Source organism: Ornithorhynchus anatinus, chromosome X1 (genome assembly GCF_004115215.2).
Source record: "Ornithorhynchus anatinus isolate Pmale09 chromosome X1, mOrnAna1.pri.v4, whole genome shotgun sequence".
Classification (NCBI taxonomy): Eukaryota; Metazoa; Chordata; class Mammalia; order Monotremata; family Ornithorhynchidae; genus Ornithorhynchus; species Ornithorhynchus anatinus.
Genome location: NC_041749.1, coordinates 104,069,238 through 104,083,812, shown reverse-complemented (window position 1 = coordinate 104,083,812; position 14,575 = coordinate 104,069,238). Strand labels below are relative to the sequence as shown.

Genomic DNA, 14,575 nt, shown 5'->3' with positions numbered 1-14,575 from the left:
CAGTCTATTCCTCATTCCGCTGCCCGGCTCATCTTCCTGCAGAAGCGCTCTGGGCCTGTCGCTCCCCTCCTCAAAAACCTCCAGCGGTTGCCTATCGACCTCCGCACGAAACAAAAACTCCTCGCTCTTGGCTTCAAAGCTCTCCATCACCTCGCCCCCTCCTACCTCACCTCCCTTCTCTCCTTCTACCGCCCACCCCGCACGCTCCGCTCCTCCGTCCCCCGTTCGCACCCATCCCGCCGTCGACCCCTGGCCCCACGTCCTCCCGCTGTCTTGGAACGCCCTCCCTCCTCACGTCTACCAAACTAGCCCTCTTCCCCTCGTCAAAGCCCTGTTGAGAGCTCACCTCCTCCAAGAGGCCTTCCCAGACTGAGCCCCCCCTTTCCCTCTGCTCCCCTTCCCCTCCCACCCTCTGCTTTTCCCCCTTCCCCTCAGCACTGTGCTCATTTGTCTATATTATTTATTACCCTATTTATTTTGTTAATGAGGTGTGTATCTCCTTGATTCTATATATCTTGGTGATGATGTGTTGTTTTGTTCCGTTTTGCTCTGCCGTCTGTCTCTCCCGTTTAGACCGTGAGCCCGTCATCGGGCGGGGATGGTCTCTATCTGTTGCCGAATTGTCCATTCCAAGCGCTTAGTCCAGTGCTCTGCACATAGTAAGCGCTCAATAAATACTCTTGAATGAATGAATGAGTTAAGGCACAGAATGTTGTAATCCAGTCAGTGGGAGAGTGAGTTTGGAACAGGGCTTGGTGGACGGGGTCGGGGGGGGTGAGGGGGAACATAAGTGGGGTAGTTTAGTATTTGAGCTGCAGTTTTCATCCGCTCGAAATCTGGCACATCAGTCGGTCATATTTATTGAGCACGTATTCAGTGCGGAGCCCTGTACTAAGCATCTGGGAGTACGATACAATCGAGTTGGTAGATGCGTTCCCCGCCCACGAGGAGTTTATGATCTGGAGGAGAGAGACATTAAATTATGGATGTGTACATAAGTCATACGGAGCTGAAGGTGGGGTGGGTAAAGCATACAGATCCAAGTGCGAGGGTGACGCGGAAGGGAGAGGGAGTAGGGAAAATGAGGGCTTAGTCGGGGAAGACCTCTTGGAGGAAATGCGATTTTAATAAGGCTTTGAAGGTGGGAGGTGCGATGGTCTGTCGGATGTGAAGCGGGAGGGAGTTCCAGGCCAGAGGCAGGACATGGGTGAGGTGCCGGGGTCTAAAATCGTCGGTCGGTAGTATCGATTGGTATCTACTCTGTGCAGCGCACTACTTTAATGGTTAGAGCCCGGGCTTGGGAGTCAGAGTTCGTGGGTTCGAATCCCGGCTCTGCCACTTGTCGGCTGTGTGACTGTGGGCAAGTCACTTCACTTCTCCGTGCCTCAGTTCCCTCATCTGGAAAATGGGGATTAACTGTGAGCCTCTCGTGGGACAACCTGATGACCCTGTATCTACCCCAGTGCTTAGAACAGTGCTCTGCACATAATAAGCGCTTAACAAATAATAATAATGTTGGTAATTATTACCCTAGGTTTATATATAAATAGGGTTGGTGGTAATACCAACATAAGTAGGGGGGAGAGAGAGCAGATGGAGCATCTCCGAGTGCGGGTTCAGGAGCTTTGACTTGATGTGGAGGGGAATGGACAGCCGTTGGAAGTTTTCAGGTGGGGAGGCGTGTGCAGGATGACATTGAAGATCATCTGGGCAGTAGCCCCAAGTAACCTTGGCATTGTCTCGGTGACTCATCTCTCATTCCACCCGCATATAATAATAATAATGATGATGATGGCATTTGTTAAGCGCTTACTATGTGCAAAGCACTGTTCTAAGCGCTGGCGAGGATGCAAGGTCATCAGGTTGTCCCACGTGGAGCTCACAGTCTTCATCCCCATTTTCCAGTTGAGGGAACTGAGGCACAGAGAAGTGAAGTGACTTGCCCAGAGTCACCCAGCTGACAAGCGGCGGCGCTGGGATTTGAACCCATGACCTCTGAGTCCCCAACCCGGGCTCTTTCCACTGAGCCACACCCAATCGATCAGGGGTATTTGTTCATTCATTCAACCGTATTTATTGAGTACTTACTGTGTGCAGAGCACAACACTGAGCGCTTGGGAGAGTACAATATAATAAACGGATACATTCCCTGCCGATAATGAGCTTACGGTCTAGAGGGGGAGAAAGATATAGCAGTGGTACTCCTGCATCGCTCATTTGTATATATATTTTATTACCCTATTTATTTTGTTAATGAGGTGTCCATCCCCTCGATTCTATTTATCTTCCTTAAGTTGTCTGGTTTCTGTCCGGAGTCACCCCGATTAGACACTGAGCCCGTCACTGGGCAGGGATAATAATGTTGGTATTTGTTAAGCACTTACTATGTGCAGAGCACTGTTCTAAGCGCTGGGGTAGATACAGGATAATCAGGTAGTCCCACGTGAGGCTCACGGTTAATCCCCATTTTGCAGATGAGGGAACTGAGGCACAGAGAAGTTAAGTGACTTGCCCACAGTCACACAGCTGCCAAGTGGCAGAGCCGGGATTCGAACCCATGGACTCTGACTCCCAAGCCCAGACTCTTTGCCCAATTGTCCATTCCAAGTGCTCAGTCCAGTGCCGTGCACATAGTAAGCGCTCAATAAATACTATCGAGTGAATATTCAATGAATAATTTATAGGTACGCCCATAAGGAGCTGTAGGGCTGAGGGTGGGGCGAATTCCAAAGACTCAAAGAGCACAGATCCAAAGTCCCTCCGGGGACTTCTTAAAATCCCCCACTTTGGACCAGAACCCTGGATACAATGCAAAGCGTATTCAGTCTCTCCCCAAATCCTGTCAGTTCTACCTTCACGACGTTGCTAAAATCCACCCTCTCCTCTCCATCCGAACTGCTACCGTGCTGATCCAAGCACGTATCCCATCCCGCGTTGACGTGTCCGCCTCCTCGCGGACCTTCCGGCCACCTGCCGCTCCCCCAGTCCGCACTTCACTCTGTTGCGCGGATCATCGATCGACAGAAAGTTCGGTCCGTGTCCCCCCGCTCCTCAAGACCCTCCGGTGTCCGTCCGTCCGCCTCCGCGTGAGACGGAAACTCCTTACCGTTGGCTTCAGAGCACTCGATCGTCGTGTCCCATCCTACCTCATTTCATTGATCGCCTACCACAGCCCAGCCCGCACGCTCTGCTCCTCTAGCGCCGGCTTACTACCCGTGCCCCGATCCCGTCTACCCCGCCGCCGACTCCTTCCCCACGTCCTCCTCCCAGCCTGGAATCCCCTCTCCCTCCATATATGGCAGACCACCGCTCTCTCCACCTTCAAACCATTATGGAGATCGTCCCACCTCCGAGAGGCCTTCCCTGATCAAGCCGCCTTTTCCCTGGCTCGTTCTCCCTCCTGCGTCGTCTCTGCACTTGGCTGCGTGACCTTTGGACGTTTGATATTTGCCCCATCCCCGATCTCACAGCACTTATGTACGTCTCTTTAAAATATATTGTATATTATAAACTAAGTATTCATCCACACTGATGTCTGTCTCTGTAACTAGACTGTCAGCTCATTATGGGCAGGGAACAGGTCTGCTAATTCTGCTATATTGCACTCTCCCAAGTGTTTAGTACAGTGCTTGGCGCACAGTAAGCGCTCAATAAATACGGTTGAACGAAGAGTACAGTGCTCTTCACATAATAATAATGATGATGATGACATTTGTTAAGCGCTTACTATGTGCCAAGCACTGTTCTAAGCACTGGGGTAGATACAAGGTAATCAGGTCGCCCCACGTGGGGCTCACAGTCTTAATCCCCATTTTACAGATGAGGGAACTGAGGCACAGAGAAGTGACTTGCCCACAGTCACACAGCTGACAAGTGGCGGACCTGGGATTAGAGCCCATCACCTCCCACTCCCAAGCCCGTGCTCTGTAGTAAGCGCTCGATAAGTGATTGGAGAGGGAAGAGATGGAGGCAGGGGGATCGGCAAAGAGGCTGATCCAGGATGCACTTGTCCAGCTGGGATAGGACGAGTGCCTGGACCAGTGCGGCGGCAGTTACGGATAGAGAGGAAGGAGCGGCTCCAGGAAATCTCGGGGAGGAAATACCGACGGGATATGGCAGTCGAAAGACGATCAAGTCAAAGATGATACTCGGGTCTCTGGCTTCGGAGACCGTAAGCGTGGTGGTGTGGTCTACGTCGATGGGAAAGTCGGGTGGAGGGAAGATGAGAAGTTCACTGGGCTTGAAGTGTCTGCAGGCTATCCCTGGAGAAATGCCCTGGAGGCAAGATGGGCGGTCACTGGTGACCCGGGAGAGGGCGGTTTCAGTGAAATGAAGAGGACCAAAGCCAGAACTCGACTCCACTTTCCGTCTAAATCCACTCCTGCTAATAACCACCCTCCTTCCGGTCGCAGAAGCCCACAACCCTGGAGTCAGCCTCGACTCCTCGCTGTCTTTCGCCTCTCACGTGGGCGGGGATTGCATGGTGCTCGGTTATTTATTCTGTACTTCCCAAGTACCCAGCACAGCTCACCGGGTGGGTGCTCAGTAAATGCTGCCGCTACTAAATCCTGCTGGTTCTGCTTCTAACCCCATTTTGAGGATCTACCCTTGCCTCTCTGCCCGGACATCACGCCCCCGTCTCCCCCAGCTCCAAGATCTTGTCACGTCACTTCAGCTATACCGCGCGGCCCGCTGCCGCCTGCTGCGTGTTCGTGAAACATCGCCCGGAACCTCTCTCCACTCTTCAAAAGCCCGCCTGTATCCCTCCCCGTTAAACAAATTCCCACAACAAGCTTACGGTCTACCGTCTGGAGGACTGTCAGACTGTCTAATAGGGAAGACAGATAGACAAAAGATACTTCCAAATCGTGGGAGCAGGGGGAAGAACAAGGATGAAGCTTGTCATGGGGATATGCCAGGGTGAACTATTCGAGTAAATATGTGACTATCCGTAATGGTGTAAGTGGCGAGGACGGGTACGATAACCCCGAGGTTCTTCACTAGCGTTCTTCATCTTACATGTTGGCTCTTAATTCTCTTCAATTCACACTCTCTGGTCCTCCCAGGCTGTCCTGCTAATTGTACGGTGCTCTTGATTCTCCTACCTCCGACTCTTCTTTCGCACTTTTCCCTCAGCCTGGGACTTCCTTTCCAAATTTGCCAGACCATAATTCTTTCCATCCTCAAAGTCCACCTAAAATCCCATCTCCTCTAGGAAGCCTTCACCAATGAATTTCCATTCCCAGCACTCCCAAGTCACATCAGCTCAACAGCCCTCTCCCCCGCACCCTGGTACTTAGGCTCTCGTACCCATCCTCGCCACTTAGACGATTACGGATATTCAAATATTTACTCGAATAGTTCATCCTGGCATATTCCCACTATGAGCTTCATCGTTGTTCTTCCTCCTGCTCCCACTCTATGGAAGTAACTTTTGTCTATCTGTCTTCCAAATTAGACTGTAAACTGACAGTTCTCTAGACTGTAGCCCGAAAGCTTGTTGTGGGTAAGGGAATGTATTTGCTAAATCTGTTGTACTCTCCCGAGCGCTTAGTATGGGGCTTTGCACCTAGTGCTCGATAAATACCATTGATTGTCTGTAAACACCTTGAGAACGGAGGATATGTGTTTTATTTCTGTTGTGCTTCCCCAAACATTTAATATGTTGCTCCGAACTCAGCTGCTCTAAAGTGATGCTTATCTCCCTCCTCAAACCACCTGCCCTCCTCCCCATCCCTAGCCTCTAATGACCAGGCCACGTACTGTTGATAAACTCAAAACTGGCAGGTGTGATCTCCCCAGAATCTTCCCTCCTCCTCTCCAGTCCCTCTCTCCGCCTGCCCCTTCTTCGACTCTTCGTCTTTCCTAGCTTATCTCAAGAGATCTCCCGCCTCCTCTCAAAATCTACCCTCTCCACCTGTGCTTCTGAGCCCATCCTTTCGTGCCGTAAAAACACTTACCCCCTCCCTGACCGCTGTCTTCGGCCGTTCCCATGGCTCCTTTCCCACTGCTTTCAGACAGGCTCGTGTGTCCCCTATCCAAAAAAAACCACCCCAAAACCCTTCCTTGCCCCAAGGATCCCTCCAGTTATCGCCCCATCACCTTTCTGCCATTCTTCTCCAAACTCCTTGTGCTCGTCGTCTACACCCGCTGCCTCCATTTCCTCTCTTCCGATTCTCTCTTTGACCCCACCTCCGGTCTGGTTTCCGCCCCCTTTCACTCCACAGAAACCGCCCTCTCTAAGATCACCAGTGATCTCTCTCTTGCCAAATCGACGGCCTCTACTCCATCCTGATCCTTCTCGACCCCCTCGAGTCCGCGGACCACCCCGTTCTAGAAACGGCATCCGGTCTTGGCTTCAATGACACTGTCCTCTCCCGGTTCTCCGCCTACCTCTCTGGCCGCTCATTCTCAGTCTCTTTCAGGGGCTCCTCCTCTACTTGCCACCACTTAACGGAGATTCCTTCAAGACTCAGTTCTGGGTCCCTTTCTATTCTCCATCTACACCCACTCCCTTGGAGACCACATTGGCTACATTGGCCTCAACTACCATCTCTGAGTGGGTGATTCCCCAATCTACATCTCCAGCCCTGTTCTTTCTCCTTGTCTGCAGGCTGACATTTCCTCCTGCCTTCAGGACATCTCTACTTAGATGTCCCGCTGACATCTCAAACTTAACACGTTCAAAGGGGAACTCCTCATCTTCTAACCCAAACCCTGTCTTCCCCATCTCTGTAGACCGCACCACCACCCTCCCTTGTCTCCCGAGCCCGTGACCTTGGCATTATTCTCCACTCATCGCTCTCATTCAACCCGCATATTCAATCTGACGCTGAATTCTGTTGGTTCAACCTTCACGACATCGCTGAAATCCACCCTTTCCTCTTGATCCGAACTGCTCCCGTTTTGATTCCAGCGCTTATCCTATCGTGCCTCGATTACTGCATCGGCCTCCTTGCCGACCTCCCGGCCTCCTGCCTCTCCCCGCTCCAGGGCAGACTTCGCTCCGCTCCCAGGATCGTTTTTCTACGAAACAGTTCAGTCCTTATTTCTCCGCTTCTCAGGAACCTCCAGCCCATCCACCTCCACATCAAACAGAAACTCCTTATCATTGACTTTAAAGCCCTCAGTTATCCCCCCCCCCCCCCACCTCACCTCCTACTCCAACCCAGCACATTCACTTTGCTCCTCTAACGCCAACCTACGCACCGTACCTCGATCTCGACCGGCTCGCCGCCGACCCCTCGCCCACGTCCTGCCTCTGGCCCGGAGCTCCCTCCCCCTTCATATCCAACAGATGTTCACTCTCCCCACCTTCAAAGCCTTGTTAAAATCACCTCTCCTCCAAGAGGCCTTCCCCGACGAAGCCCTTATTTCCCATACTCTCTCTCCCTTCTGTGCTGTCCTTGCTCTTGGATTTGTACCCTTTATTCACACCCCACACCCCCCTCCCCGCCCCCATCACTTATGTACATAGCCATAATTCATTTTAATGTCTAACGTCTCCCCCTCTAGACCGTAAGCGCCCTGTGGGCAGGGAACATGTCTACCAACCCTGTTACGTGATACTCTCCCAAGTGCGGAGTACAGGGCTCCGCGCACAGAATGCACTCAATAACTCCAACTGAGCGATTGAAATAGGTAAAATCAATTTAGGGAAGTGGTTTTTCTATTTCGGAAGTGATACAACTTAGGTTCCGTTCTCCCCTTACAGATCGCGTTCTCCTATGGAGACAGAGAAAGCAACCAAGCGCCTCTATGTGGGAGGCCTCAGCCAAACCATCTCCCAGGCAGACCTGCAGCATCAGTTCTCCAGGTTTGGGGATGTGAGCGATGTGGAGATGATCACACGGAAAGACGATCAAGGTAAAATTCTGCTTCCTCTGCCAATTAGAAATCTAATGGGATTTTGGGACTGGGCCCAGGCATTATAGATAACAGATTCATTCATTCAGTCATCGTATTGAATGAATGGGTCGTATTTATCTACTATGTGCAGAGCACTGTACTAAGCACTTGGGAGAGTACAACACCACAATAAACAGTCACGTTCCCTGCCCACAATGAGCTCACGGTCTAGAGGCGGAGAGACAGACATTTCTAGTTTTGCTTGTATCAACCCCAGCGCTTAGTACTGTGCCTGGCACATAGTTGCCATCATTACATTATTATGACATAATAATAGTACCAAATATCATCATTATTATTATTATTGTTACTAGAAATAAATAAATGACAGCTGTGTGCATAAGTGCTGGGAGGGGGGATAAACAAAGGGAGCAAGTCGGGACAACGCAGAAGGGAGTGGGTGAAGAGGAAAGGAGGGGCTTAGTCAGGGGAGGCCTCTTGGAGGAGATGTGTCTTCAACAAGGCTCTGAGGGGCGAGGAGAGAGTAATCGTCAGATCTGAAGAGGGAGGGCGTTCCAGGCCGGAGGCAGGACGTGAGCAAGATCGAGACACAGTGAGCAGGTTAGCGTTAGCGGGGCAGTGAAATAGATGAAACCTCAAATTGTTTTCAGTAATGCCAGCAACTCTGGCATGGGATGGAGTTCTAAAAAGTTGACCTGAGCGTGGAGGCGACAAGTGTTACTGACAGGGAAGCCCTACGTCCGAAACAGAAACGGGACTGGGTTACATTACTGCCCTGAGTGCCCAGTTGTTAGCACAGGTGGAAATAGGTCCCGGGTCTCCTCTAGCCAGTCCACTCAGCTCCTACCTGTCTAGTAATAGGTCGGTATCTTATTACCTGTTTTTTAAAAGGTTTACAAAAGGTTTTTTGAAAGGCTAGTGCAACCTCGCTCATCCCCACTTGATCTTTGCCCGAGAGAAGCAATTATTTAGTTTATGGAAGTTGACTTTTCTGAAAACTGATGTCATTTCATTACTTCTCATAGCAGAAACATTGTCGTGTGGGCATGGCTGGGATTCTGGACTGTTGAACCATTGGGATGCTGGTGACATCTCAGGACCTAATGATAATCACCGTGGTACTTGTTAAGCGCTTACTATGTGTCAAGCACTGTACTAAGCACTAGGTTAGATACAAGAAAACCAGGTTGGGCCCAGTCCCTGGCCCACGTGGGGTTCCTGATCATTTCAAGGCTTACAGTAGCATTTTTGGAAACCACACGCAGGAATGAATTCAACAAAGTCCTTTTTTTCCTGAGGGTGTTTGTTTGGTAAGGTTCCTTAAGGAATGAACGTTTGCAGTATTTCAAAAAAATTACCTGACTCGAACACAGATTAAAGCGTAACCGTGTGCTTACGCCTAGGGAACCCAACGAAAACCTTCGCTTACGTCAACATCAAGACAACAGACCTGGAATTTAAAAGATGTAAGTTTGCCTCGTCTCTCTTGCCATCACAAGTTTTGGGGCTAGCAGTTTCAATGGCACATAACCTGATATCAGATTTTAAAATTTCTCGACTTGTTAGTTTGAAGAAGACCAGTAAATGGTGTTTAGACTTAACGGTTATATGTGTCTAAGCAAATATGGAGTTCTTGAATATCCAAAACATTAAGATTTTCCCAGTTGTCAATCAACCAATGGTAATAATGGGATTTCTTAAGCGCTTACCGTGTACCAAGCACTGTTCTAAGCACTGGGGGTGGGGGGAATACAAGGTAATCTGGTTGTCCCACTTGGGGCTCACAGTTTTCATCCCCACTTTCCAGATGAGGTAACTGAGGCACAGAGAAGTGAAGTGATTTGCCCAAAGGCCCACGGCTGACGAGCGGCGGAGCCGGGATTAGAACCCACGACCTCTGACTCCCAAGCCTGGGCTCTTTCCCCTGAGCCACGCTGCTTCTCTATTTCATTAATGTTATTTATTGAGCAGACACCTTGTGCTCTGTACTAAACGCTATAGTGTGCTTAGTGCAAGAACTCTACCAAGCACTGTACTGAGCACTTTGGGAGAATACAGTGCAGTTGGTAGACACGATCCCTGCTGTTAAGGAGCTTACGGCATATCTTCCTAGCTGTCCTCAGAGAGTTTTTAAAGTGGCTCAGGGCAAGTGTTTCTGGTGGAAAGAGCGTGGGATGGGAAGTCAGGGGATATGGGTTCTAGCCCCCCCGATCTCTGGCTTGCTGTGTGACCTGGGGCAAGTCACTTAACCTCTCTGGGCTTCAGCTTCATCATCTGTGAAATGGAGATACCGACATCTCCCTCTCCGAACCTCATGGGGAAGTTGCGTGGATAAAGTGTCGTCATTTGTTTGAAAATGCTTTGACTAAATCAAAAGCACTATAAGAAAAACAAGATTTTATCATTTGTGAAGAAGTGAGAGGACTTAGAGGGCGTTCATTCATTCAGTCGTATTTGTTGAGCGCTTTCTGTGTGCAAAGCACTGTACTAAGCGCTCGGGAGAGTACAGTGCAAGAGCAGACAGAGGTATTCCCTGCCCACGACGAGCTCACAGTTGAACCCAAGAATTAACTACTTGCTATATGGACTGAGGGGTGAAGATCACTCCGTTCTTCCATTCAGTAGTATTTATTGAGCACTTACTATGTGCAGAGCACTGTACTAAGCGCTTGGAATGTACAATTCGGTAACAGATAGAGACAGTCCCAGCCCATATGGGTGATGGGTAAGACATTATAGAGAAGAGAAATGGGGGAGAGCATAAAGGTAGGCCAAAGCAGGTAGGCAGAATTAGAGCTCAACCTAAAGACTGGATATTTGAAAGAGGGATGTGGGTGTGGGGAGAGAGAAGCTTCTGACTATGATAAGTTTTGGAGAGGAACCAGTAAATCAGTAAACCAGCGAAGACCAGTAAATCCCGTTCTCTGGTAGTGTGCTGGATAACGTTAGCAAGACATCCAAGAAAACCTAGAAAAACCAATCAAGGTATAGAATAAATTAAAGATCTCTCTGGCAGCTTCCAAGGCACTTTCTAGAAAGTAAACTGTTCATTTCATAACCAGTCTTTGGGGTGCTTTTTGAAAGTCTGTCTTGTTTAGAAAACTGGTGCTTATTATCTGTCATTTGGGATTTGAATGGGTTCTAGTACCGATACTAATAAATACTTCTATTGAAATAATCAGGGCTACTATTCAATGTTGAAATCAGTTATGTTCTCTGTGTACTTTGGTAATGAGTATTTCTTTGTAGGCATGTCGCTTTTAAACAAAACCAAGTGGAAAGGTGGTACGCTACAAATTGAGTTGGCAAAAGAAAGTTTTTTGCACAGGTAAAATTTGAATGGGAGTTAGGGGGGACGGGGGGAGTGAGAATGAATGTGTGTGTGTGTATAAAACCATTTTGGTGCTGGAAATGATTTTCTTGACATTCCAAGGTCCCCTCGGCTGGGGGTAACGACGTTGTCAAACCTCTGGTCACTGCTTGGAGGTTATTTGTTGTTCCCAGGAAGGGAATGGTAATGATCCCCAGTTAATTTGATGATGGGTGGTAATATCAATTTCTTTCTTTCAGATTGGCCCAGGAGAGGCAAGAAGCAAAAGTAAAGAAAGAAAAGCCCTTAAGGGTTCAGCATGCAGACCGATTGGAGTCATTAAGAAAAGCTGGCGTGGTGGATTTTCATATGAAAGCGGTGCCAGGGACAGAAATACCCGATAATAAGGTGAGCCTGGGTGGTCAGAGTAGCTGCTTTAGTCCTGAAATGTGCCACACTAATTTTTTGTCTGGAAGCCCCCATCACCAATCCAACCTGTTTGATACCTTCCTGGACTGAGCAGCTCCTTAAAGAGAAAAACATCTTCGGTATCGTCTCTTGTTTCGAGAACAGTATGTGGGAGCAGATCTTAATACGTACCGCGTAGAGAGCTGTGTCTCAGTTCCTGGAGTCAAAAGCTAATGAGGCAAATCCCAGTCGGAGGTATTTATCAAGCACTTACTGTGTGCAGAGCATTGTTCTAACCTCTTGGGAGAATACAGTATAATAGATGAGCATGATCCTATCCATCAAGGAGCTCACTATCTATTTAGGGGGAGCGTGGGAGTGGAGACTGCCTCTTATCCATCAATCAGTTGTATTTATTGAGCCCTTACTGTGTGCAGAGCAACTATATAAAGCATTTGGGAGAATCTAATGCAACAGAGTTGGTATACGCGTTCCCTGCCCACAAGGAGTTCACAGTGTAGAGTGGGGGGACAGACAGTAATAGAAATAATTAATTTACGGATGTGTACGTTAAGTGCTCTGGGGCCGAGGGTGGGGTGAATGCCACCAAATGCCCAAAGGGTGCAATCCAAGTGCATAGATGATGCAGAAGGGAGAGGGAGTCGGAGAAAAGAGGTCTTAATCGGGACGGCCTCTTGGAGGAGATGTGACTTTAATAAGGCTTTGAAGGTGGGGAGAGTGGGAGTATCTTGGCGTATCTGGAGGGGGAGGAAGTTCCAGGCCAGAGGGAGGACGCGGGAAAAGGGTCAGCGGTAAGATAGACGAGACCGTTTCGCCTTTCTTTGTTTCACCCTGTTGGTTTGGCCTCCCAAGGCTTATTTTCCACTTAACGAAGCCTTTTTTTGTCTTTCTCCCCATTCTCCTAGGATTGGGTTGTGAGCAAATTTGGCAGAGTCTTACCGGTCCTTCATCTCAGAAGCCAAACCAGACGCAAAATATCCTTTCTAATTCGTCTTCCTTTTGGAAATTGTGTTTTGATATTTCGGGATTGTACTCAGAAGAGGGAAGATTGCGTAAGTCTCTAGCTTCTTAAAACACTTGAATTGCGTTTGTATGATGCCTTTCTGATGTTTATGTGAAGGAGTTAGGGTTGCCCAGCTGGGTCTTGAAATCCTGAAGTGTGATCGTTCGCGAATGATTCATCAAACCTTGCATTGTAAATATCAAGTTTGTAACCGACGAGATGATCGGACAAGTACGTTCCAAATTCCAGTTCAGACCTGCGATCGTGCAAAAATTCATCGGAGAAATTTCACCCGGTAGTCTCGTTGAAAGGTTTGCTCTCCGGGCTGTGTTGCAAAATCACCTTTAAATCTTTTGGTCGTAAAATCACTGCTCTCCCTTCTCTCTGAACCCCTCTCCGAGGGGCACGTCTGAATGTAGCAGAGATCTGTGGAGACCCCAGCTTCTGGACTTGGCCTGAGTTGGAGAGGCTAGGCGGCACCCCAGAGGTGCCTCTGTCCCACTAGCCCTCCCTTCCAACTTTTCCATTCAAGGCCCCCACCTTGTGTTTGCCACACAGCACACTCAAGGTTCTTCGCCCCAGTGTCAGAGAAGTCAGAGAACAGATTTCTGCCAAAGAAAATGGATCTAATCCTTACAAGCTGGTGGTTTGTACAGTTCCTGGGTGAAACAGCACGTGATAGTGATGGGATGTGGTGATGAAAATCCAGGACCGCAATAGGCTGAGGTGACGCTGCTGTTCTTTGGTAAAAGACTGTGGGGCATTTAGACTGTGGAGAAAGGAGAGCAGTGAGCGCAGGAGGGATTTAAAGAAGGTCGGCTGCGACGCTGTTCCAACTCCCTCCTAAACTTCTATGTTTTGAGTGGAATCCTCTTGCCTTAAACATTTTGCCAGACCATGGGAAAGTGGGCAGCCATGCACCTAAAGCATTATTCTGGTCATACAACCAGAGGCATCTGAATAAGACAACCTGTGGTTATAAATGAACGTTGCCCAAGCCTCCGAATTCCGCAGCCAGACAGCCTCTTTAGATCATTCGGATGACTGCCTTCACCTTGTTCGTTATGTCATCAATGAATGGTATGGAGCGCTTACTGTGTTGCTGTACTAAGCGCTAAGTACCAAGACTTCCTGTGCTTAACTCAAAGAGAAATCAAGTTAAGCTGCATGTTCCCTGGTGCATTCTAACCTGAAACACGAAGGAAAAACAATCCTACCATAGACCTTTTCATTTTTTTCTTTTAGACAGGGGAACTTTTCAGATACTTTTTCTCTACTGCAGTGTTCAGCAACAAGTGACGTGTGTATTTCTCTATCACTACAGTTAAGGAGACCTTTTCTTTTTTTTTAACCTCAAGTGACATGTATTTCTCCATCACTGCAGTCGAACAGTGTTATGATAAAAAATAAGGCTTTTGATGTAAACGTTTTCAGCCAAGTCTCTTACATTTTTTTTTTTACTATGGTCTGATACCTTCTGACGTATAATAGATTTGTTGTCAATAGTTAGGTTGCTTCCCATCCCACTCCTTGGCCCCGGATTCATTTCGTTGTGCCCTGCCCTTGGAGAGGTAGTCCGGGACAAGGAAGTGAACATCATTGTGCAAATAATCACCGATTCATTCATTCAGTCGTATTTATTGAGAGCTTACTGTGTGCAGAGCACTGTACTGAGCGCTTGGAAAGTACAATTCGGTAAGAGATAGAGACAATCCCTACCCAACAACGGGCTCGCAGTCTAGAAGGGGGAGACAGAGAACAGAACAAACACGTAGATGGGTATCGCTACCATCAAAATGGAGAAATAGAACCATAGATAAATGCACATCATTAATAAAATAAATAGAGCAATAAATATGTGCAAATATATACAAGTGCTGTAGGGAGGGGAAGAGGGTAGAGCAGAGGGAGGGAGCAGAGGGCAATGGGGAGGGGAGGAGGGGCAGAGGGAACGGGAGGACTCA

At 48.7% G+C, this 14,575-nt stretch overlaps 1 protein-coding gene across 4 annotated transcripts in view; it reads left to right on the top strand.

Annotated features, from left to right (window-relative positions):
• The window catches only part of NOL8 (nucleolar protein 8), a 34,070-nt gene that overhangs the window by 2,005 nt on the left and 17,490 nt on the right, over positions 1–14,575 (top strand). For all 4 annotated transcript variants that reach the window (XM_029049903.2, XM_029049904.2, XM_029049905.2 and 1 more), the window contains exons 3-7: positions 7,715–7,866; positions 9,273–9,335; positions 11,119–11,197; positions 11,440–11,587; positions 12,514–12,582. In XM_029049903.2, coding sequence (XP_028905736.1) covers positions 7,728–7,866; positions 9,273–9,335; positions 11,119–11,197; positions 11,440–11,587; positions 12,514–12,582 — 498 coding nt within the window. In that variant the 5' untranslated portion in view covers positions 7,715–7,727. The remainder of the gene's footprint in view (positions 1–7,714; positions 7,867–9,272; positions 9,336–11,118; positions 11,198–11,439; positions 11,588–12,513; positions 12,583–14,575) is intronic.